Raw genomic sequence first — 27,014 nt, 5'->3', positions numbered from 1 at the left:
CCCTATATGTATGATATAATTCTACATAATGATAGAAAATGTATGCAACACAGGACATATAGTATCAATTTATATTTGGTCTTTATTAGAATGACAAAAGTCATAATTCAACATGTTTAACAATATTCTAATTCATGATCTTTATGTTTTGCCTCGTAGTTATCATATGTGCAGATGTTACCTGTTTAGAGAGACTTTTCTCTAGGCCAGCAATTATGGTCCTCTGTAATAAGCTCACAGTATAAAGGCTTTTCAACCTCACTGCCCATATAACATTATAAACAAATATGACCTCCTTTCCCACTGCTGATTTAGTGCTCTTAAGTTTCACACTACAGAGCACAAGTTCAATTTTATGCATGGCAAACTTTTTTTGTATTTGCTCTTTGCTGTTAATTCAATGAGTGACCACACTTAAGAAACCCTAAACAGACTGATTAATACAACCTTTTTACAGTATGTTGTCACTTAGATTGTGGACATTTTTTATGAACAGAACATGTTATACTCAGTAAAGAACTGGGCACTTTCAAAAGGTCCACAGGAAAGGTCATTACATGGACGTGCAAAATAAGGGCAACAGAGTTGATTTACTGAAATGTGAGGCAGCTTATAAGCAGTGTAATTTCCCTATAAGAAAATTTGTTTAAGAAGTCAAATGTAGGGTAATGTTTTCAATGCATTAAAAACACACAACACGCTTTGAATGTTTAAGTATAAAAGTGGTTCCCTATCTGTCAAGTCACTACAATTAATGTTTTGATGACATGTGGGGTTCACTTAGGTGGCCCAATCCTCTCTGTCTTTAAGACAATGGAATTTTGTTAGTGGATTTTGCATACCTGAGCCACTCCCCATGCATACGGGTATAAATAGGCAATAGGTGCATCCAGTCTTCAGATTTTTTCTTTAGAACCGAGTGGATGATGGTGCTTGATCTCCACAAAGCCCCTTACTCATCTGACTGGAAGCAGCTGTTCCTGGTTGGCATCGAGGTGCAAACAGCTGTGTCCCTGTCAGCAAAGATTCCCCTGGGCAATTCAACTGATCATCTTTTTGATGCTATTCTGTCTGTGTTCTCTTGTTCTTTGGTTGACAGTCACGATCACGATCCAACACATTGAAGCTGCGTTCGTAAATGACTCATGCGTTTATTCAGAGTGTATGAGCATGGGTTCTATGCAATCTCAGCTCTCTCTTCTAAGGTAGAGAGGCACCCTCTGTTTCTACCCATTTCTTCTGGTTTCCCTGTCATGAGGAGGAGATCACCAGCTAGAGCTCTGGGAGATCTGAGGGGCACAGTAAGAGCTTCTCCACCGGGCACATCCCCACGGACCTCTATCCTCCTGTAGCGAATGTCCTGTGCGGCTCCTGAGTGATTTTGCTGACCAGTCTTACAACGGTCCCAGCATTTGTTTTAATGCGCTGCCAGAGGATCGGATGTTGATTGCGGTGGGGTTATTGTCCTCTGAGGATGAAGATTTGGCATGGCTGCAAACCTTTCTCTGGGGCTCCACAACATATGGCACCCACATCAAGATCTCTGGGACCTCCGCGTGTGGTTCCTGGATGGGATGCGGCAGACTTAAGTGATCTGCCACCGGGGATGGTAAATACTATCTTTCAGGCTAGAGCTCTCTCAACGAGGCAAGCCTATGCTCTGAAGTGGAGTCTGTTCTTGAACTGCTGTTCTTCTCACAGAGAAGGCCCCTGAAGATCAGAGTAAGGCTTTCTTTCCTGCAAGAAATTTTGGAGTGTTGGCTGTCACTCTCCACCTTGAAAGTGTATGTGCAGTGAATGATGCAGTGCACGACCAGTCCCTGGGAAAGTACAATCAAATTACTTGGGCCGGCCTACTCTGGCTCTGGCCTCTTGCCCAGTAAACCTTCTCACACAGACACTGTGCAAGGTCAGGAAGGACGAGGAACAGTTCTAGCTGGTTGCACCGTACTGGCCCACCTGGACCTGGTTTTTGGAACTTATGGTCCTCGTGACAGCCCCACCCTGATGCATCCCTCTGAGGAAGGACCTCCTTTCTCAAGGGCATGTCAACATACTGTATGGCATCCACATCCAGATCTCTGGGACCTCCACATGTGGCTTCTGGACGGGATGTGGGAGACTTAAGTGATCTGCCACCGGAGCAGGTAAATACAATCACTCAGTCTAGAGCTCCCTCGACAAGGTAAGCCTATGTTCTGAAGTGGAGTGTTCTTCTCACAAAGAAGGCCCCTGAAGATCAGAGTAGTGTTTTCTTTGCTGCAAGAAATTTTGGAGTCTAGGCTCTCACTCTCCACCTTGAAAGTGTATGTGCAGTGAACGATGCAGTGCATGGCCAGTCCCTAGGAAAGCACAATCATATAACAGGATCCTGACGGGTGCAAGAAGGTTAAATCTATCTAGGCCACCCCTGGTGCCTTCATGGGAACTCTCTAATGTCCTGGCTGGCCTTCAGAGGGATCTGTTTGAGCTGCTGGACTCGGTTGAGTCTGATAAGACAGCACTCCTGACCAGTGAGTAGTGAGTGCTGTCACTTCTCATCAAAAAGCTGACTGAAATGAGAAGTAGTTAGCACATCTGTGCTACATTATTGTTGTGCTTTACAGTCCCCTGCTGTTTTGATTACTGTGTTTAGTGTTGGACTGAACACATCAGACCTTTTTGCTTTAATGGAGCCAAACCTTTTAAAACTTACTGAAGGCTAAAATCACATGTTTTTTTGTGGATCCATCAGAGAAAAAAAAGAAGGAAATAACCTGAATTCTTGGGCAAAGATTAAATCTTTTTGTACTGATGGACTAAAGTTTTATTTTTCCAGTCTTTTTCTTGTATTAAATTCACTAAAATCTAGGATAGGATAGGATAGGATAGGATAGGATAGGATAGGATAGGATAGGATAGGACGGACGGACGGACGGACGGACGGACGGACGGACGGACGGACGGACGGACGGACGGACGGACAGACAGACAGATAGATAGATAGATAGACAGATAGATAGATAGATTTAACAAATGGAACCTTTTAGAAAAGAGTTACCAATTTACCAACTATGGAAGCCATGCTCAAGGTTGTGTGGTTCTGTTTACTCACATCGCTGGGTTTCTGAAATGGATTAGTATTAAATTCACCAAGTTTTTTCTTTTTTAATTCAAAGCATGTGGTACAATACAGCAAGTTTCACCTCTTGTCTTTTCAACAGAGTTGACCTTTTCCTGGATCTTCAATGAATATCCCTCATTCGTGAAGCAAGACATGAGGCGTTTTGTGTCACAGAAAACAGGCAACCTGTACATCGCTAAAGTAGAGCCCTCAGACGTGGGAAACTATACCTGTGTCGTGACTAACACTGTGACCCAAAGCAGAGTCCAGGGACCTCCTACATCACTCGTACTCCGCAATGATGGTGATGATCTTACTATATTCAGCTCATATAAATGACTCATTTGTGGTTTTAAATGTAGGGGTTTAATAGGGAATAATCACAATTTTTCTGTGTTTCAGGCATTATGGGAGAATATGAACCCAAAATTGAGGTCCAATTTCCAGAAATTTTGGCTGTTGCCAAAGGGTTGACAGTCAAACTGGAGTGTTTCGCTTTGGGAAAGTAAATATTACAACTGATACTTGAGCCTGCTTATACAGTATCACATGCTTACAATTACTTAGACACTTTTCTTTTACAGTTTATACTATAGACTATTATTATTTAGAGGGAAACATAGCTTATTAAACGATCAACTTTACATTTTGCTTTCAGTCCAGTACCTGCGATCACCTGGAGAAGACCAGATGAAGTTCCTTTTCCCAGAAAGGTGGATGTTGGCAAATCCAGTGGCGTGTTGGAGATCCCTTATTTCCAACAGGAAGATGCAGGACAATATGAATGCACAGCTGAGAACTCCAGAGGCAAAAACACAGTGAAGGGGCGTCTCTCCTTCTATGGTAGGGCAGAAATATTTCAGAGATTAAATATACTTTTCTATTGAAGGAAAAATTTTAATTTAAATTTAAATTTTTTGTTTTATATTTTAACATTTTAGGCTTTTTTCTAGCTATTCGTAGAGTTTACATCTTGACTGAATTGTGATATACAGTATAACCTCAGAATTGCAAGGAAAAAAGTCTGAATTGTGAGATATCTCAGAGAAATAAACACAGAAATTTAAACTACAAATTTTGGGAAGAAAGCAATATGTTTTAGACAAAATGTTACAACAACATTTATGTTTATTTCATGGTGAAAAAAAAAACTTGAATTGTGAGATACAAATTCAGAATTCTGAGAAAAAAGTCAAGATATAAAATCAGAATTGACCTTTTTTTTTTTTAAAGAAACAAAGTTTATATTGTGAGATATATCCTCAGAATTAAAAAAAAAAACCTTCCTTTTTTATTTTTATTCCATGGTAGGAATAAATACATTTGAGTTATTTATTTTATTATTTTATTTTACTTCAACCTAAAATAAACAAAAATGAGAAAAGTTGTCTTGGCAACTAGCTGAACAAAAAAAATTAATTTGTTTTATATTATATCAAAAGTAATGATTTTTTAAATGGTTTTAGTTTTAGTTAACCATAATATTATTGGTTAAAGCTGTTGCTTTTCTTTGCGATGTAAAAAAATGGTGAACACCGCTTTCATTTTATAGAAAAGAGCAGATTCTACACACTTTCCATAATCTGACAAACACACAATCAATATGCACCTTTAAGCTTTTATGAATGCTTATATAGTTTATCTCTGATCAATATTGTATGTTTAATTGTAACCCCATGATGTTTTATAACCAGGATGTCAGATTTTCATGAGAACCCCTGTATGTTCTAATTATTTGTCATTGCAATTATTTGTCAGGTAAAAATCCATAATCTCCCATAGACTGTATTGTCCATCTATCACTGCCGTTGGAGCTATGGAATAATCAATATGGGTCACTGTTGTTTATAACATAATGTCTGAAGTCAAAATTATTAACTCCAGCAGTGTGACTGATACCTATAAAGCATTCTACTTTGTCTATGCTTGAACGGTGTGATTTATTCTCCTTTCTCTTTCATCTTATAAGAAAAGTTAAACCTATGCAAGTCACACCGACCTTCAACAAACCCACAAGAATCATTCTCATTTTAATATGTTTTCAAGGCATTTTTTAAAAATCATCTTAGCTAGTATAAATATTTAATCAAGGTTAAAACTGTAACATTTACACTTTTTCTAGCACCGTTTTCTCTTTGCATGTTTGGAAAGGGTGTGTGTTGTTCCTCAAAGCAAATATTATAAATATAAAAAAATAATAAATATTAAATATTAAAGCAATATACCAAAGACAGGTTAAAAATCCATACTTCCACATTTCTTCTAAATTTGTTCCACATTTAGTGAGAGCTGAGTAGTGTAATATCCTCAGCTCAGTGTGAATGAAGTTTACTAAATGTCCTTATAAGTTATTAATATAGTATTATGCTTTTTTTTCTTCATTCTAATCCTTAATGTGATTGATTAATAACTGGATTTGTTCATTAATTGGCTCATAAACTGCTTGGTTGGTTTACTGATTCCTAACAGGGGCTAATCAATAACCAACTCTAAGTCTGTCTGGGATTCAGGGAGCTGTTGAAAATTCATTTTTATCAGCAGCGCTTTGTGAGGTGCTGATATCTCGCTGTGTGTTGTGTGTTTATTGATGGATCTCAGCATCCCCTCATCTGGTGGAGAAGCCTCAGGATGTGCAGAAAGCCATTGATGAATCTCTGCTGTGGGAGTGTAAGGCAAGCGCCAAGCCCAAACCGTCCTACAGGTGGCTGAAGAACGGAGAGCCGCTCGAGTCCTTTGAGGTGGGAGATGCGGTTCGCTTTATCTTTAGTGCCCCTTAAGGGCAAGTTAGCAATTTAGGAAGACTAGAAGGAAATGGAAATCTAAATCTCAAGTCTCAATCTTTTCTCATCTTTTTCAATAACACAAAATAAATTATACTTAATTTCAGCATTTTTCTTCTCCTGATTAAGTCCCATTCAAAGAATGCTGGAAATGGGAACTACAGCTTAAATTTTGTCAACAATGTCAATTATGACAACATTAAATTTACCCCAACAGTTGGGTTTGTCCATATTTGACCCAAAGTTGCATTGAAACAACCCAGCATTTCCAATTTAGTAGACTTTAAGTATACCAGTTTAGTATACTAAAAGTACAATTGCAGGGTATTTTTATTTAGTACATACAGTAAATATGTAATGTAAATATGTAAATGTATTTCAAATACATTTTCAACCGTTTTAAAAAGTATTATCTTTCTATTTTTAGGATTCTGCATGTGTATTCCAAAGCTCTGGTTTAGGTTTGTCTCAGTTGTTGTAAGGTTCTGACTAGTTCTGTGCTGTATTAATGTCATGTACAACAGAGCTTATTTTCATTCTGAAAGATAGTGAACACGATCTTGGCGTGTGAAACTGCACTCTTAATGAGCTGAGGTGTTACCATTTTGTAAATGTCACCATCGGCTACTTCAGCGTTTGATCAATCTTCGGACCAAAGGTCATCCATGTAGTCAGAGGAATTGAAGAAGGGTGTCGTTTGTTAGTTGATGATTACAATAAACAGAAAAAAACTATCCACCATATTTTACCTTAATAAGCCTCTGTTATGTATGGTTTCCATGAAGAAGGGAATTGAGACGTCATGTTTAATGACAGACGAATTGGGATATCACTTTCGATAGACCAATATACTTTGAGTGTAAACTAAACGAGCCAATGCACATTGGCATGAAATTATTGCATCCAGCTGCAGCTGATCACAGCATGAGTATAAGAAGGCAGCAGTTGCAATGCATACCATGTTTTCGCTGTCGAGCCAAGCCGGTGACCCATCTGCTCAGCAGTGGTACAGCATCCACGGGGGTTACCATACGTAAGCGAGACATTCCCTTTCAGTCGATCACTCTCGATGTCACATTGGATGACCCAGATGAATTGGGATTCTGACCAAAGCTCCATGGATGCTGCCCTTTCCAGTGACCTATACAAGCCACCTGTGCCTCTTTTGGTGTAGGCCAGGGCTCGCAACAAGAAATTCCATTCACCATTGTAGAAGCACTAACTATTCAGTGAGATTGGATAACACTGGGAAAAGGTACCCTTTCCACTTGGATCAGGAATGCTGCGGAAGCTCCATCTTTCCTGAAGGAGGTCTCGGGAGAAAATACACATATGAACATCTGTTTAGGTGCATATGGAAATTTGGAGGTAATTGTAACCCTCTTGGAAATGCCAGGGAAACACATGGTCTGAGGCTATACTGTGGACACATATGGGATCCACTTAGGTCTCACATATGGGACCCAGCCTTCTACCAGTTCTCAAGGATTCAGCAAGTGAAGGCCTGGTGCCGGACACTCCGCCACACCTGGCTGCTGAGGGGATGGAGGAGCTTGACAGTTCGGACACTCTGGAGTAGTTTTAACAAGCCGACACAAGCCAGGGCTTTTTAGTTGCCACTACCCATTTGAGGTGAGAATACAGGAGGATACCGGGTCCACATGAAGACTATAGAATCTAGCGAATGTGTTGAGGATCGATTTCTTGAAAAATTCTTAATAAGTTACTTAATAATTAATGCTTTCAGTTAAATCTCCCTATCTGACTCGTTTTACAGTTGCTAATGATTTTTGTAGTCAGCAAAAAGCAGCGTCACACACAGATCAAACATGAGCGATCATGTTTACATTAACAGTCATAGCTGTCCCTTCAGAAAACTAGTGCACGTCTCTAGTCCTCCTGTGTATTATATGTAGCTGTTGTTGTAATCCCTAAATATAACAATTAATTTTTTTAATAACCCAATAAATTCATTAAATAATTATTATTGTTTGGGATTTAAGAAAAGTCTGGATCTGTCCTAAATTTAAGAAGTTATTTACAATGATTTTTAAGAAGATTATTTTCAAGAATTTGGATTCTTCTTAAGAAAAAAGATAAGAACATTCTTAAGAAGATTTTTTGGGGAATACAAAATATTCTTATTATTTTCTTAAGTCAGAAAATAAGAAGAAATGGCAGTTAAGAAGAATTTTATTCTTTAGAATGCTTCGTGAATCTGGCCCCAGGTTTGTTTAAGTACCGGTGGTACAGAGTACCCAGTTAACCCGGTTCTTGACACATACAGCGCTATGATTTCCGTGGAGCAGAAAAAGCGGACGGAATCTCAAAATCCAGACAGAAAATGAAACTTACATTTTATTATGGACAGTCACAGAATTTGTCAAAGTTAGCATAAATTAATCAAATCATATCTCCATATGGACCAGTATCTTTAAATGTTAAGCCGCATATTAACATATTAGCATATTTTTGTGTTTTGCTTTGGTACCAAAATTGGTACAGAGAACCCTGGATTTTCACTGGTATCGGTACCGAATACTGAAATTTTGGGACTGTGACAACACTACCACAATCCAGTGGGCCACTGTCTGCATAGAGATGGTCTTTCTCCTCCGGGGACAGCGGTTCTTGTCAGCGGACTTTGCAGGTTCAGTGAGAGTCTGGGAGTCAACCGGCCCGAACTCTAGGGCATGAATCATGGACCTAAAATGTGTGCAGGTTCCCTACATTCTTGATGAAGCCAGTGCAAGCAAGAGCAGAGTTTAATAAGCCAGGGTCAATAAGCCTGGCCAATCTAAGGAACCTGATGGCAAGGTTATGCTTACCCACCGACTTCCTTTCTACAGTGTCATGGTACGCAGCATTCACAGAAACGTAAACTTTGAGGGCAGAGGGAGACAGCCTTCACTCTAGCCCTTGTTGCACAAAGGAAAACATGACCCTGATCAGGCATCTCCGGGGGTCTTCTCGACGAGAACACCACCACTCAACAAACAGGTTCAACTTCAAGGCATAAGCGTGTCTCATAGATGGTGCTCTCCCTGAAGCAATGGTGTCCACTATCTTTTGAGGAAGGTCACCTAGAACCTCCGTGTCCCGTCCAGGAACCAGACATGAAGTTTTCAGAGGTCTGAACATGGATGCCATAGGGTGTCCCGTATCTGAGTCAGTCAATCCTTCCTCAGAGGAATCTGCCAGGGAGAAGCTGTCGTGAGGAGCTTTAGTTTGGGGAACCAGGTCTGTACGGTTGAGCAGGCCCGGAATGTAAATGGCATGAAGTGACCTCATATCCTTCCGACTCCAAATGAGGAGGTGGCAGATGATTTGCGACACGTGACGGGAGCGCAGACCATCTGTCAGTTGATGTACACAATGGTATGCAATGTGCTGTCCTTTTGGATCTGCAGGTGCTTGCCTCGTAAGCAACCTTTGAGATGGTCCAAGGCAAGGCATACTTCTAACAACTCTAGGCAATTGATATGCCAGTGCACATGGGGGCCCATCCATACCCCCAACACTGCGTGTCCATTGTACGTGGCCCCCCAGCCAGTGGTGGAGACATCCGTGTAAATCATGCCTGGAGACCTGTTCCAGAGGCACTCCTGCCTGGGGGAACGTAAGATCTGCCCACGGGGTAAAGGTTTGGGGACAGGCCGGTGTAACTTCGACCCGTTGAGTGCCACACTTCCACGCCCACCTAGGGAGTTGGCCATAAAGCCAGCGCTGAAGCGGTGTCATGCAATAGCCCTAGCGGTGTTAGTGCCACTGCAGCTGCCATATGCCCCAGAAAACTCTGAAATAGTTTCATTTAATTCAAGTAGGTAAACACTGACTGTGCTCCTCTGTGAGGCGTGCTAGCTGTTTGACTGAATCCAACTCCATACTGAGAAAAGAGATCCTCTGCATTGAGGAAAGTTTGCTTTTTCCCAGTTGACCTGAAGACCCAACAGGCTGAGGTGCCAGAGCACCAGGTCCCTGTGCTCACACAACTGATCCCGAGACTGTGAAAGTATAAGCCAATCATAGAGATAGTTGAGGATGTGAACACCCTGCTCTCTGAGAGGAACAAGAGCCACCTCCGTGACTTTCATGAAGACACAGGGAAACAGGGACAGCACGAAGGGCAGGACCTTATACAGATATGCCAGTCCTTCGAATGCAAACCGCAGAAATGGTGCTGAAGGATCGACACATGAAAGCATGCGTCCTTCAGGTTGATTGCTGCAAACCGATCTTGGGGATGGATGCACCCGAAGATGCTTTTGTTTTTGACCAGTAACCAATAAAGGGCCCAGTTCAAGACTCTCAGTTCCAATATTAGTCGTAACCGAAGCCTTTCTTGGGTACAATGAAGTAGGGGCTGTAAAACCTTGTCCTCATATTGGCTTGAGGGGCCGGCTCTTTCACCTCCTTTGCTGGTAGAAATGCGTTCTCCGCACGCAAGATGGGAGCATTGACTGCCTTCCCTGTTGTGTAGCGGATGCCACTGAACTTGGGGAATGCCGGGTGCAGAAGACACTGAGACTGGCTGGGTAGCACTAGCCAGGCACCCAGAAACCATGCAAGCAGGACCAATAGAACCACCGGTGTACACGCAGTAAGGCAGCGAGGTGGAATGCGGGGACCCAACTCGGGCAGCTTGTGAGCAGACCAAAGAAGGGTCTGAGTGTGCAGTGCAACTTACCTTGTTCCACAGGTTGGCAGAGAGTGCCTGAGTAGAGGCTTTGTTGACACTCTCGAACCGCCTGCTGCTGACAGCTGGCAAAGGGTGAGAATGAGTGAGGTCCAGTGTTGGGCCATCCGCAACTCTCCGTGCCCTCCTTGGACCCGGAGATAGAGATAACCATTCTCACATCAAGATTTTCCAGATTCTCCACCCAGCACTCATCCGGTGGAGGGAGAGGTGCCTTCACCATCCCCCAAATAGCAGCTTCCTCCCTCACTGTGGCCGGCGGACAGGTTGAGGCAGCGGCTGCCCACCGGGGCAGGGTGTGACCAACCTTCCACAGTCTGCTTCTGTGCAGCCGAGAGCTGCTTGGCCATATCGACCAGACACAGACACTTTTGGCATTCCTGGACCACCATAGTGGACATCGCACAGCCCAGAGACAATGCAGTAACCTTTGTTACTCATTGCGTGAGGTCAGTAGTAGTACGGAGTTCTCTGAGGACTTCTTGGTCGTGACCACCCTAATGCACCTTTCAGTGGCTTGACCTGGTGCACCTGCAGTAAAGCTGTAGCGTGTAAGGCAGAGGCAGCTTCTCCACAGGCCGTATAGGCATCACCGGACAGGCCATGCGAGTACCTACAGACACTGGAGGGGAAGCACGGTTCGTCCCCCATGTACCCCCTCACTGCACCACCATCAAGGGTAGTGAGGGAGGAGGAACCCCCCAGCCAGTTTCTGGCATTAAAAAATGCTGTCCATGACCTGGTGAGCTCATCATGCACTTCCGGGAAGAAAGGCACCAGGGCTGTTATGCTCTTTGAAGTAGGCCCAGCACTTTCCATTGGCTTCTCAACTGGATCGGAGCTGTTAGAGGAGTGGTGGGTACCCAAGGGTTGATTCCCTGAGGGGTTTGCCACCGCTGTAATCCTCAAACCACACATGCTACTGCTGGAAATAGCCCTTACCTGGCAGCTGCCAGGATGAGCACTAGATCGCGGCAGAGGCAACAGAGCTCCACCCCCTGGAGGAAAGGTAGCCTGGCTCTCAGCTCAGAGATGGTCATCTTCCTATAATGGGAACATGACTCATCCGCGAATGCCACCTCAGTGTGTTTAATGCCCAGACACGTTAGGCAACGAGCCGGCCCCAGGTGAAATAGCATCTTTAAAAGAAGATCCGTCATTTTTACAAAGACACACCAGCTCTTTTGAAGAAATTGCTCTCTCAGGGGAATGCTCTTTTAGTGCTGAGGCACACATGGGACTGGCCGCTTGTAGCTCGACATGGGTGTAGTGCAGCCTGAAGTGCACAACCCGCTTGACTTGGAATGAGTACTGCTGATGCCCATATCACCAACACCAGAAGCTTCCGAGAGTACACTGAACTCGTAGTCACTTGAAGACACTAAATGGAGTAGAACAATGTTGTTCGCTCAGCTCCGAGGTGAAAAGCTGGTATGCATTGCACCTGTTGCCTTATAGTCACACTGTGATCTGCTGCAGCAGGACCTCAAGAGTGACCGACTGAAAGGGAACTGAATAGGCCACATAACAGAGCACATCACAGAAGCTCCATATGGTCACTGTTAGAAAGTAACCCTAAGTACTAACGCTAGTAATTTAATTATAGTTTTCAGTATTTTTATTTTTCAAATGTAACAGTCTATTTTTTCAGCAGTGGTAAAGCCTGACAGAATTATGTCCCATTGTATGCTGCGTAAGCAAGCTGAGGCAGTAATCAAATATGCCCTTCTAGATTTACATCTCTCTCTCAAGTAATAATAATTTCTTACATTTATATAGCACTTTTCTGGACACTCAAAGCACTTTACATAGAACGGGTGGAATCTCCTCAACCACCACCAGTATCATTGGTATCATAAAATTTGCATTGAGAAGTCTGATTCATTGTAGCAAATTGGCAATATGTATGATTCATTTCAGTGATCCCATTTGATTCATTTGAGTTATTGCCCAATAGTGTTTACATAAAATGTATCTTTGCATGTTCTGGTTATAAATTATGCAGTTTTAAAATTGAATTAGCTATATTTAGTATTAAAGTTTTTTGTTTCCATTTGGTTTGGTTCATTTTGTGGGATTTAAGCTAAAGAAACAGTTTTGGAGACGTTATTGCCTTTTAAAGTAAGTTGCACCTGTATGTTTACTGCATACACAGAAAACAGCTACCCTTGGTGTTACTAAGATTACTGTTGAGTGAAATAAATTGTCTTAAAGGCACTTTAGTTGTACTGAAATTGAACACAACTGTGATTTGCCTGTGGGCACGAGGCCACAGGCTGAATAGACATTTCAGAAAAAATACAAGCATGTTTTTTTTTTCCTCCCACGAACTAAATAGATCAGTCACAATATTGCAAACCATAGAAGTGAAAAGTCTATAGTAAACTGGCAGAGTAATACAAACAGTGAAATGTTCAGTGCTATTATCAGCAATGCCATTCTTATTAATTATCATGAGTGCACTAAAAGTAACTGTTGTGTAATCTGTATATATTCTATGTACTTTTAAATTATATATTTTAGGGCTGTCACTAATGAGTAATTAAACTACCAAATTTTGCTACAAATTTGATTGCAACATATAATCATTGCTGTTGATAGTGTTCATCGCCTGTTTTTTTTATGTCATTTACCATACATTTCTGCCATATGTACATCAATTTGACATTTTGACACCACTGATAAGCTACTACTAAATATATTGCAGAAACTTAATTTTCTGTAAAGCTGTTTTGCAATGATTTGTATTTTGAAAAGCTTTAATATCTACTAAACAACATTTACTTCAGATATCCACTTAATCTTTAATGTTTGGACATTTCTTTATAATAGAAATCAGTGGTGGCTCCTGCCAATTCTCTCAGGGTTGGCAAATGTTTGCATGATAAATGAGGATAGGTCACCCATTCAATTGATAAATTAACGGCTACTTAAAGATGTAAAGGGAACTGAACTACTATAGTATTAATTAAAAAGAAACTGACATAATTAATCAATCTCTTGCTCTCCTTATGTTTCTATATGTGTTAACAATTCAGCAGCAAATGAAGACTGAAGCCAGGATGTGGTTTTTCCAAAAAAACTCTTTACTTCGATTTCAGTTTAATAAGAAATAATTGAAGTCACATATATCACTGTTTACGCAACTCACTTATATTACACTGCTCTTTTGTATTAAACTGCTCACTTATATTACATTTCTCCCTTACATTACACTGCTCCCGACTATCCATATGCATCTTTGCTCTTTTGTGTTTTTTACCTTCTCCGAGAGATGATGCATTTCGGTGACACCTGTAGTTGTCCATGCAATGTCCAATACGCTCTCGCGATGGAACAAAATGCAGTGGTAAATGAGCAGAATAAAGCGTCAGCTACTTCACAGCCTGCTAGCCTTTTTTCTCTGCTCATACCAAATCCTCAAAAATCCTCATTTATATGACTTCCCTCCCTTTGTAGATACCTGTTTGATGCTTAAATTTGGTTTTGGTGGTCCTAATTTTTTAGTTGCCAATTTATCCTTGTAGCTACCATGAATGAATGGTATTTATTTCAATCACACAATAGAATTAATCTGCGCTGAGGTAACTTTCGATGTGATGTCGATTAGTGATGTTCGATTCGCGCAATTTAACCAGTTCTTCTAAGTGAACCGGTTATACCAGGTCACCAAATCGTACTGAATAATTTGAAACTGTTTGCATCTCCAATAAACTTTAATCTAGAAATTACTTAAACTGTTAACTTTTTTAACATGACTGACACCCCCTCAGAATAAGAATAAACCAATATCCCGGAGTAATTAATTTACTCAAACAGTACACTGACCGAACCGCTGTGAAGACCGAACTGAAAATGAACACTGAACAGAGCCAGATGATGAAAGAACACGCCCACTGCTGGAGCGATTCTCGTTCTCGAGTCAAGAACCGATTGCATCGGTTTTCGGATCACCAGTACACTGAACTGAGAACCGTTTCTGTCGGACACGTCCGATTTGAGAACCGATGAGCTGATTCTTGTTCTCGAGTCAAAAACCGGTTGCATGGTTTTCGGATCACCAGTACACTGAACCGAAAACCATTTATTTCGGACGCGTCCGATTTGAGAACCGATGAAGTGATTATAGTGCGCATGCGTAAAATTTTTCAAGTATTTTGTTAAACATTGGAAAGTGTGATAAAATAAATATATATATTTTTTGCTTGTTTTTTTTTTAAGATGGTTTATTGAATCGAACCGTCCGAAAGAACCGGTTTGCGGAAAAGAATCGAACTTTCAATCACTAATGTCGATCAAGTTCAGCTGACAACTGAATTTGCATAGCCGTCTCTCCGTTTTTTTGGTTGTTGTTTGTTTGTTTGTTTGTTTTTTTCACATTTGATAAATATATTAAAGAAGTTTTTCATTTTTTCATTTTGTTAAAATGTAAAATATTGATAAATATATATACAAAAGGATTGTATATAACGTCTCTGTTACGTACGTAACCCTCGTTCCCTGATGGAGGGAACGGAGACGTTATGTCGACCCCATTTGTCGGTCGACATAACTCGTAGTGACCGACAGATAGGGAACGTCTCTGTTACGTACGTAACCCTCGTTATCTGATGGAGGGAACGGAGACGTTATGTCCCCATGCCACAACCTTAAACCATTCGCTGTTGCCGGGACACGTTCTCGGCTCCTCAGCGTAAAACCAAATGAGTGGATGCACCTGTCGCCCTATTTATACCCGTTGGCACGGGGAGTGGCTCAGGTATGTTAATCCACTAGCCAATTTTCATTGGCGTTTTCTCTTAAATTCAGAGATGATTGGCCTCCCAAGTGAGACCCCATTTGTCGGTCGACATAACTCGTAGTGACCGACAGATAGGGAACCCAGTACTCTAATTTAATAAAAGAATTGTGACATCCCTAATATATTTAAAAGTTAGCAGTTCACAGTTTCCCAGTTTTTTATTTTCTCCCTGGTACTACTACATCAAATCATCCTCTGCTTGTATAGATGTTTACCTCAGCAACAATATCACACATGCCAAGCCAGTACCCATAATGTTGGGGCAATCTTTGCCATGTCTATTCAAGTGGGCAACTTAATCAGTTTGGTGCAGCACAGCCCACTCAAATGGTGCTCTCCCATAGAGGGGGAAAGTGCTGATTTCAGTGGAATGTCACCCCTAATTAATTACCCCGATAAAGCTGATTTATGCCACCATTTGTCTTTGCTGCTAGAGGCTTTACTGATCTTCTCTAGTTTACCTCTGTCAACACAGCACACATATGAAGTGGTCTGTTTATAATATCGGTTAGACTGTCATGCTCCATGTCGGGGCGAATCATGTGGCCAGAGAGTTACACCAGCTGCATTGGAACAAAGAATTCAAGTGGCATAAACCAAATGCCATCAGACGCCGAAGTGTCCACATGCAGAGAGTGAATGCAGATATTTAAGCCCTTTAAAGCTCAGTTAATTCAACCTGGATGTACCATTCAAATTTTTCACACTCAAGTGAGTGCAATGGTAGCATTACAGGGGCTTTTAGAGTAAGTGTTTGGCCAGGATAAAAAATTATAGACCGCCCATCAGCAGCAATCCACTGATACTTTGGGATTAGATTTATCCTCCGTTCTGCTCCCTTCACATCTGTCATTTTATTATTTTATAGCAGCCACTTTCCATGAATATTGTATACTTTGGTGGTGTCCCATTCCTTTTATTTTTTTTAAATTTTGTTGTTGTGATGAAATATCTAACATTATCTAACAACTAGCATTGAGAAGTAGGATTCAGTCAAGTAAATGATTTTGTACGGATGATTCATTTCCATTTGATTTTTTTACATTGCCAAAAATCCATGCTGTGCATTTTACATAATCCTTTGCAATTTCTGAGAAATAAATAAATAAAAATATAAATAAAGATTTAGTTAAATAACACTGTCTATAAATGAGTAACTTTTTAAGTTAAATAAGTTTTTTGTGTGTATTTTTTTCCCCTAGTTTCTTTGTTGTATTTGTTTAATCTCAAACAGCCTCGAAAATATTATTATTATTGTTATTAATATTTTTATTATTAAAAGCTACATTATAATGATAGCTACTGTTGTGGTCCGATTTGATTGTTTATTTTTAAATTAATTCTCTTAATTAACAATCTTGAAAAAACATTTTGGAGAGTTCTGTCTTTGCCACTAACATACCTTCTGTAGTTTTCAACATGAAACGTATGTGTCCACTGTTCAAAATGATAATAATGTATCATAATTAATGCTATTGCTCGCCGCAAAGCTCTGAAAAAAGTAATGACTATGAATGTCTCTGAAAAAATAAAATGCATTATTTATAGAAATCTCCAGTTTGTTTTCCTTGATCAAAGCTGTCAAAAGAGTTAAGGTGTGATTTTATGTTATTTTGTGGACAGATTTGCATATTTCATGTTTAAATGTGTGCTATCTACGTATATGCAGAAATTAGGAAAACATTACATTACATATATTGAGGATTTCTCAGTTAAGCTGAATTGTGGGATTGTTGTTATGTTTCCAGGACAGAATCCAGGTGGTAAACGGGGCGTTATCCATCAGCAGTCTGACCCTGTCAGATACTGGGATGTACCAGTGTATCGCTGAAAACCGGCATGGCCGAGTGTTTGCCAACGCTGAACTCAAAGTCATTGGTAAGGAATAACTAAATTCATAGTTACTAAAGACAAAGCCACTCATATTCTGAAATATATAGCAAATATGCAGTTGGCCAGATGCAGGTTGTTGACAAATTTGAACTTTTAGTGCAGCAGTGCTGTATAGCAGTACTTGGGTTTTATTTTCATCATAATCTCATGCCAACCACATTGTCAGCAAACGCTAGCACTTATTAGTCTTACTACACCCTTTTACACTGCATTTAAAAACAGTTGACCCGCTATTATGAGAAGCAGAATAACTTCCGACAGGATCAATGATCAAACCCATCTCGGCGCTGAAGATTAAAGGAGTTGACGTTCAAGGCCATTTTATCATGCGGCAGATGAGAAAAGTGCTCTGTTCCCTAGTCCTGTCATTTGTCAGCACAGTGGGTGCTTTGATGCTGTCAGCGCTGAGTGCAGATGGATGCCAAACAGGCAGGAAAGTCTAGTATGCTGAAATTGCTGCCTGGGGGAGATGTGAGGTAGACAGTCTTCACACTTTAGAGCCTTTAGATTTGTGCTGGCTGGCTTGACTCGGTTTGACTTAGTAGTGTGCGGGGGATAGTGTGAGCTCTTGAGTGTGCCCTTAAGTGAGGATATCGCATTAAAAACATCCTCCTCACATGCCTCTGGAAAGTGAGACGATGATGAGATTTAGCAAAGAGGGAAACTGATGGAGATATATCAGGTTGAAAGGTTGTTTGGAAGAAAATGAGTCTGTGACATGACATGACACAATTGTGTTGTCTTATTTATTAATTTATAAAATAAAAAAAATGTAATTTATTCTATTCACTATCCTTCAAAAGTTTGGGGTCAGTTATAATTTAATTATTTTTCACAGTATTACTGTTTTAACTGTATTTTTATCTAATAAATGTAGCCATGGAGAGCAGAAGAGACTTCTTTCAAAATTATTAATAATTAAACTAATCGAACCCAAATTTTTAAATGGCAATGTATATTAAAAATGCAATTCAAACATCAGTTACTTGCATAAACATCTTCTATGATCAGCATAAATTCATTTCTGAATTAAAATTATTATTATGTAAAAAATTATTTGGGGCATTAAAGCAAAAATGTCAGTGTGATACAGCCGTCTGATGATGTAATGAAAGAAAAAAGGAAGAATTCAATTTTGATAAGACTTTAACAAATTATTTAATGTTATCATGTATTTATATTTATATTATTTATTCCACATTTTGTATTCTATGTCTGTTTTGTATTTTTTTTAATCTTATATCTTATGCAATGACATTTTACATGTTACAAGGACTTCCCAAATACCTTCAGAAGTCAGTCAATCTATCTTTCTGTTCGTTTTGTAAGATGCTTGTTTTTCTCTTCACATCAGCAGTGGCACCAGATTTCTCCAGTAGTGTGCTAAAGGCACAGACACTAGCTCGGCAGGGTGGAGATGTTTTGATTGAGTGCAGGCCCCGCATGTCTCCGCGCGGGATGATCTCCTGGAGGAAGGGCAAAGAGGCTCTGCGAGAGAGCCACAGGTAATTTTACCAACACATTTCCCTTTGTCTGCCTAGAACCTGATTATTAAAGTGATACAGACAGAGCAATAAGATCCAGGTAAGGCAGAGGGTTGTTACTGATCAAAGCTCTGATTATTTACATCAAAACATCAACAACAACAGCCACTGCATTTGCATTTTCTTGATCTAGAAAAAACCTTTTCAGGTCACAGAATAGCATCAAAAGCCCTTGAACAATCAACCAACCACTGATTACTGAATTTGTGGTTTCATAAACTTTTTGTAATTAGTAGCAATATAAAAATTTGAAGAGTAATTATTATTATTTATTTTTTTGCATAAACATAAATTTTCATATTTATATAGTTTTTGGTGGTTGGTTTAAAAAGCCTCTTATGCAAAAATTATTAAAACACAAAACAGATTTTTTAAAATCCTTTTTACAAGATTCTGTCTATTTTAGTGCATTTAGCTCATAATATAAATAAGTGGCAGTCTGTAGGTAAGCAAAGAAAGCAATATACCCATTTAAGTCATTAACCTAAAATAAATTTATAAAAATAACAGTAACATTTTACTTAAAGCCTTTATCTATAATACATTATAAACGTTTAATTGCATTTATTATGGCTTGTAATGCACCTTATAATGCATTTTACAATTTCATGAATAATTGTAACCACAATTAATACATTATCAAACTTATCAATTCACTGTTACATTATGCATTTTAAATTCAGTTATAATTATTTAGAAAATTATGTAAGTATTGTTTAATGGGGGTCTCTCCCTGCAAATAAAGGGAACAGAGACTTTATTTCGAATTACATACGGGGTCTCACTTGGGAGGCCAATCATCTCTGAGTTTAAGAGAAAACACCAATGAAAATTGGATAGTGGATTTAATGTACCTGAGCCATTCCCCGTGCCCACGGGTATAAATAGGCGATAGGTGCATCCACTCATTCAGGTTTTATGCTGAGGAGCTGAGAACATGTCCTGGCAACAGCGAATGGTTCAAGGTTGTGGCATGGGGACATAACGTCTCCATTCCCTCCATCAGGGAACGAGGGTTGCGTACGTAACCGAGACATTCCCTATCTGTCAGTCACTACGAGTTATGTTGAACGACATATGGGGTCCATTGGAAAACGCCACAACCTGAACACCATCACAACCCTGTGGTGCTGCAATTGTCGACAAGCTGTGGCGTGCCAAAAAAGCTATGCTTAAGGTCGTAACCTTACCAAAGCCCCAGCGCAAATTCACTGACCTTGGTATTCAAAAGTTTGGGGTCAAGATTTTTTTAAAGAAATTAATAATTATATAAAAAAAAAATAATAATAAACTTTGTTCTTTTAAAGGGGGGGGGTGAAATGCTCGTTTTCACTCAATATCCTGTTAATCTTGAGTACCTATAGAGTAGTACTGCATCCTTCATAACTCCAAAAAGTCTTTAGTTTTATTATATTCATAAGAGAAAGATAGTCTGTACCGACCGGCTGGAGGCGTGACGTGTGGGCGGAGCTAAATAATCACGAGCGCCAGTAGGCTTTTCCGTTGAGAGCGTTTGGAAGCTGTGACACCGTGAGGACAAAACCAACCAAAACAAACCATGGCTAACAGTCAGATTCAGCGTATATTTATGATCCAGAATCAGATCCAGAGGCTGAAATTTAACAAGAGCAGCATCAGCAACGACGTCTCTATGTGGTATGTACTGAAACTGTATATATTTGCTTAGCGGTTTTGGAAAAGGACTAAGTTCCACTTTGTCGTCTTTTTTTTTATTTATGTTTTTTAAGCTGTACATGTGGAAAGTGCAGTTTGATGACAACATCGCATGCTGTTTACTTGATGTGCTTACGCGCCGATAGCTAAGTTAACAACACAGAGATATTTGAAGCAGTTTTACTCACCGCCTGCGGTTCCAACACACGATCGTGACCCTTTTTCGTTGGGACTGCATTATCCTTAAGAAATAAATGATGTGCAAATCCGGCATCAAACTGGGCCTTGTTTGTAAAACAAGCATCTTGGAAATGCAGGGGAACAAACACAAACACTTGCACAACTCCGTTGATGCTCTGTAAAAATAAACTCCATCCACTGGTCCCTTAATGGTGTTTCTCTTTTGGTAATCTGTGCAGGGTTGTCTTGCCCTGGCAACCAAAAACACACTTCTTTTGTGACAATTCGTTCTCTCGCTTTGATCAGTGAATGTCTGTGCTCTGCTATACGGGAGCGCGCGCTCTTCCGGCAGAAGTGCCCTAGGACCCATATAAGGAAATTCCGCTCCATCTAACGTCACACAGAGCCATACTCGAAAAAAACTTTCCGAAACTTGTGACAAACCGGAAGGAGTATTTTTGGAACAGAAATACTCCTTAAAACGGACAACTTAATTTTTGAAACTTTGTCCATGTTTAGCATGGGAATCCAACTCTTTAACAGTGTAAAAAACTCAGTATGCATGAAATAGCATTTCACCCCCCCCTTAAACTTTTTATTCGTCAAAGAATTAAAAAAAACATGTATCAAAATTCTGCTTTCCAGTCACAGGAATAAATTATATTTCTATTCATGATCAAATAAATTAAAGAGCCACACAGATGGGAAATCAAAAATTACCTGTATTACAGTGTAGGATGTAGCTGTCCATCTGTGTAAACAATGTGCAAATAATTAAACTAAAAAGTACACGATTTATAAAGTTATTGGCTTCTAAAGTAAGGAGTCGACTCTGAATCGCTGAAACGAGTCGTTATAGATTTCAAATCTTTTGCCCATCTCTATGTACGTCACTAGGAGCACTTTGCATAATAATCTCCACCTACCGTGTTGGGAGAAACGGATCTCTGACCTTCCCCACCCCCCACACACAGACGCTCTGTTTGGTGTGAGAGCATCATGTCGAGGAGACCGTTTGTTTTATTTTCACTGCCAAAGAATGAAGATCAGAAGAACCAATGGCTAAAATTCATTTTCACCACAATACCAGAGCAGTATAACAAATCCCTTTTGTTGTGTTCACAACATTTCACTGATGACTGCTTTTCTAATCTCGGTGAGTACAGCGGGATTTTCAAAGCATTTGGCCATAAAAGATGGTTCATTACCAACTTTATTTAGAACAACGCGAAGTATGATTATGAAGTTATGTGTCTGTTTTCTCCTGAGCGTCTTATCAGTATGTGTGCTGTCTGCAGCCTTTGTTTGTGCTGATACTCATGTACAAACACGTCATTAAAATGAAGTGTAATTCCGTGAATACTCAACGAAGAGACATGAGAGAGATATCTATAGAAAGATTGACATGTCTACTTTTAAACAAGTGCTGCCGAAAACAGATATTCTGTGATAAAGTAATCCATATGAAAACAACGCGATATCTGTTTTTCATGTCTCCCTTCGTGACCACGCCCCCGCGCTGAACGCGCTATTCAGATTCAAACTGAAGCGTGCGGTTTGAATACACACACACAGAAGAAAAAGCAGCGTGACTGTTCAAGTTTTTTTTTTTTACTGTTTGCTTCGCGATGAGAGGAATAAGACATAATTCACCCCAAACAGATGCTAACGCATAGTTTACTGTGGAGGTGTGTGCGTAACAACCAATCAAACCTGACTATGTTAGTTGACCAATCAGAACACAGTATGCTACCGAAAGGTGGGGTTTAAGGAAACTGAATCTTTTGAACAGCTTCGCGCGAACCGTTTGGGGATCTCTGAGAATTTAGGTAATTTTAAAATTATATTTTGACAAAATGACAATGTTTTTTAACCTTGGATGGATTTAAACCTAATGTACAGGACTTATAAACAGTGATAGGAAGCTTAGAATTGTCATCTTACTGGCTCTTTAAGTCTTTGCTATAAAATACTTCTTTAAAAATATATATATATATATTAGGGGTGTAACGGTACTTGTATTCGTACCGGACCGTCTCGGTACAGGGCTTTCGGTATGGTGCACGTGTGTACCGAATACAATATTTTGTGTGCGGAACATAGGTACTTTTTTAGTGTTTCCAAACGAACATATTAAGTGGTGGAAGTCTCCGCGTTCAGCGCAAATCCCGCCCTGCAGCTTATTTTAAGGCCGGTGACACAATGGCTGCGTGGCATGAGCATGGCGTTTCTGCTGCGCGTCAGGTGTGTGACGGCTGCTTCACGTTTTCTGTGTCTTTACACACCAGAATCATGCCTGACGCGGCTCTGGCACACTGCTGCTACTGTAGGTAACATAGAGGAAGGCTGCCGACAGACCGGGATCTTGTCTTCACGACAACAATATCTATACTTCATGTTAAGCATAAATATAAAGCCTACTGATAAAGGACACCGTCAACAGTATTGACGGCAAAATAGACTATGTTTGACAGGTGCAATATGCCAGTGTGTCACCGGCCTAAGGTTTTCAAAAGGCATCACGTGAGTGTGAACATCACTACAACTAGGAAAAAAACGATTGTAATTCAAACGCAGCTCGCGCCGTCATTTAAACAGACCTTTGCTCTTAATTCCGATCGGACCAACGCTATAACAAAAATCTGAGCAGAAACTGTTGATGCTGCAACTTTACACTTTGGAAAAGTTAAATATATATATTGTGACGAGTCAGCTGCCTCCTCCCTGATTGTCACCGGCACCCCGTCCTAAATCGCCGCCCTTCACCAGGCTCCCGACTGGAGTGGGTGTGTGAGAGGAGGGGCGCTGGACGAGCCAGGGCTGGCGGCGTGTGATGGGGCACACCTGAAGGAAGTGGAGCCTCATTACCGCCGCTGTTTAAAAGCCCAACGCGCCTCTCCTCGGGAGACCGGTCTCTTCCCCGTGCATGCACGCTGGTGTCCTCGTGGGTCCAGGAAGGGTGCGTTGAGGGACTCCCGCGCCACAAGAGACGTGAGCAGCCGGACCCGCGATCCGGAGGAGAACCGCACCCGTTTACACGGCCGACGGGCCAGGATGCCGGGCCGTCCATCCCCTACCAGCGCCGCGGCCGTCGAGAGAGATGCGGCCGCTAGAGGAAGCCGCCGCCCCTCGCGCCCCGGACCAAGGAGGGGAGCGCGTGCGGCCGCCGGACTCCGCCCCTTACCTGGACCCTTCCTCCATGAACACTGCCCGACCCACACGAACCCTGCAGCACAACGAGGACACCAGATTCCCTGTTATTTTGGACACTTTCCCCCTTTGGCCACTTTTATTCCCTGTTATTTTATGATTTCTGTTAATAAAAGCCTCTCCGAGGCCTGACGCCACGCCCACTGTGTCTGTCTTGTGCTCCTCCCGTGACACTGGTGGAGAATGCGGGCAGGCGGAGCCTAGACAGCGCAGTTGGGAAACGTCTGGTGACGTCACCCCCCTCTCGCTTGCAAACGTTCGTGAGAACCCAGACTGGGACGGAGGAAAACTGGGGACAGCCTCCCAGCCACACAAGGGGTAAGTGACTTTTCCATTGTCATTTTACCCTGTGGTTGGTTGAGGCTGTCACTAAAACCCGGTTTCTCTGTCCCTGTTCTGGTGCGCTGCGAGAGGGAGGACCGCCCGGAGAGGAAGCCCCGCCCACTCCGACCGTTTGGAGCCTGGTTGAGGATGGTAGCACTCCCGTGTGGGTGGCGCCCTGGGGACGGGGATGTCGCTTGGGAGGGGGAATGTGACGAGTCAGCTGCCTCCTCCCTGATTGTCACCGGCACCCCGTCCTAAATCGCCGCCCTTCACCAGGCTCCCGACTGGAGTGGGTGTGTGAGAGGAGGGGCGCTGGACGAGTCAGGGCTGGCGGCGTGTGATGGGGCACACCTGAAGGAAGTGGAGCCTCATTACCGCCGCTGTTTAAAAGCCCAACGCGCCTCTCCTCAGGAGACCGGTCTCTTCCCCGTGCATGCACACTGGTGTCCTCGTGGGTCCAGGAAGGGTGCGTTGAGGGACTCCCGCGCCACCAAGACGTGAGCTGCCGGACCCGCGATCCGGAGGAGAACCGCACCCGTTTACACGGCCGACGGGCCAGGATGCCGGGCCGTCCATCCCCTACCAGCGCCGCGGCCGACGAGAGAGATGCGGCCGCTAGAGGAAGCCGCCGCCCCTCGCGCCCCGGACCAAGGAGGGGAGCGCGTGCGGCCGCCGGACTCCGCCCCTTACCTGGACCCTTCCTCCATGAACACTGCCCGACCCACACGAACCCCGCAGCACAACGAGGACACCAGATTCCCTGTTATTTTGGACACTTTCCCCTTTTGGCCACTTTTATTCCCTGTGTTTTATGATTTCTGTTAATAAAAGCCTCTCCGAGGCCTGACGCCACGCCCACTGTGTCTGTCTTGTGCTCCTCCCGTGACAATATATTTTAAATATGAGCAGGCCTACAAGCTGGGATTGGTAATGATGCACTGTAATCATAGTTATTTATTTATATTTATCATTACATTTTATTATATGATATTGGTTTGAGACTGAGAGTATTTTATTTAGTGGAGAAATTTGCAGCAGTATTTTATTTCTTATTGTTTTTTTAATTTTATATATATATTATTAAAAAGTATTTTAAAAAAGTGTAAACAGATTGTTAAAAAAAAGTTTATAGTAATGAACAACCTGCAGTTTAATGTTTCCATTTCTTTCCATTTTCTTACTGTACCGAAAATGAACCGAACCGTGACTTTAAAACCGAGGTATGTACCAAACCGTGATTTTTGCATACCGTTACACCCCTAATATATATATAGCAAACTTACCAACTTCAACCTTTTGAGCAGTAGTATATTAAGTAGACCATCATATAAAGTTCTGAGAAGGTCCCCAGTTTCATTATTTGACGTAACATCACACCCTGAATGGTAAAAATTGCTTAAAGGTCACTTCCCTTGACATGGACACCATCCATCAGAGAATTAAGTATGACTGAGTAAGAATAAGAAAGAAAATTAACTTCAAAGAAATTCTGTCACATTTGATTCAAGGATTATACATCAAAATTCACACTGACTTTATTTGCATAGTAGACTTTCTAGCTTGACCTACCCAGAGCTAAATTCAGCAAGCATCTAAGCACATTAATTCAATCTATCTATCAGGTCTGTTTGTAAGCCTCATGTGATGACAATGGCTGGGCAGAACCTGAAAACAGCTCTGAACCTCCACTCAGACACTCTTAATGCCTCCAGATCAAGAACTCGTGTTTGAATGAGTTTTTATAACCCATGTAAGGCAGTGCATCACATATTTCATTAGCATACACTTTAGATAAATCCATGGAGGAATTAAGCAGTATGGTACTGTGTCTCCATGGAGAGAGTACCACTGAACTCTCGAGTCTGGAGCCGCTGTAAGAAAATCATTAGTGGCCATCAATGTCCATCAGCCTTGTGCTAACATCCACCCACAATCTAGAGCTGGAGGTGTGAGAGGGAAGGGTCTCTCATTAAACACTGCTTCACTACTGGGACTGTGTGTGTGAGTGAGTGAGTGAGAGAGAGAGAGAGAGAGAGAGAGAATTTAAATGTATCTTTATTATAACAATTTTCTCTTAAAATACACAATTATTCACACTTAATTCAGAAATGCACATTCATTTTATTCTTCTTCACATAAATGTTTAAAAAGTCAACACCATTTCATTTTTTAGAGTACACAATACCTCATTAACTTTTTGATTTATATAAACTTTGGTAAACAGTCCACCGATTTGTAGTAAGCAAACTCTACCTTTAATCTAGCTGCCACAAGCCCTAAAAAGATAGGAACCCCACTTATTGGATCCTGCCCTAGAAGTTTATTTTTTTCTTGTTTTCCAAATGACTAATTTTGCAGTGCCATATAAAAAAAAAGAAAAAAAAAATGTTTTCCTGTTAACTGAATACGTAGGCACACAAATAAACAATTTGCAAGAAAATACCTCCCCCAAAGATGAAAACCAGTTGCTTAAAAGGTTAAACAGATCCTCTAAACGTGAGCACTGCACAAATAACTGAAACGAAGATTCTACTACTGAAAAAAGGACAACCCGCCCCAACTCTTGGATTAAGATGCACCACGTCTGTTCATAGCTACTGCTCCATGTAGGAAGATACAGTACAGCAGATCGAACACAATGGTATCCTGACCAAAAAAAAGTCACTAAGTGCCTTTGAAATGCTTGAATTAAACCTGCTGGTGGTTGCAGCACATTGAATTTATGCCACAGAGTGAATGCCACCAAATTGTTGGCCACCAAAACTCTTCATCTGTAGGACAACTGGGGTAGCAAACTAGAGCTGAAGAT

General features: G+C 41.2%; 1 protein-coding gene across 1 annotated transcript in view; it reads left to right on the top strand.

Annotated features, from left to right (window-relative positions):
• cntn3a.1 (contactin 3a, tandem duplicate 1) overlaps positions 1 to 27,014 on the top strand; it is an 82,557-nt gene that overhangs the window by 35,433 nt on the left and 20,110 nt on the right. The window contains exons 6-11 of the mRNA XM_052594266.1: positions 3,204 to 3,407; positions 3,506 to 3,608; positions 3,762 to 3,946; positions 5,702 to 5,841; positions 17,129 to 17,258; positions 18,628 to 18,778. Of these exons, the coding sequence (XP_052450226.1) occupies positions 3,204 to 3,407; positions 3,506 to 3,608; positions 3,762 to 3,946; positions 5,702 to 5,841; positions 17,129 to 17,258; positions 18,628 to 18,778 (913 nt within the window). The remainder of the gene's footprint in view (positions 1 to 3,203; positions 3,408 to 3,505; positions 3,609 to 3,761; positions 3,947 to 5,701; positions 5,842 to 17,128; positions 17,259 to 18,627; positions 18,779 to 27,014) is intronic.

The sequence above is a fragment of the Carassius gibelio genome, chromosome B23, assembly GCF_023724105.1.
Source record: "Carassius gibelio isolate Cgi1373 ecotype wild population from Czech Republic chromosome B23, carGib1.2-hapl.c, whole genome shotgun sequence".
NCBI classification, from domain to species: domain Eukaryota; kingdom Metazoa; phylum Chordata; class Actinopteri; order Cypriniformes; family Cyprinidae; genus Carassius; species Carassius gibelio.
Note: the sequence above shows the minus strand (reverse complement) of the source record. Positions and strands in the feature narration are given on the sequence as shown.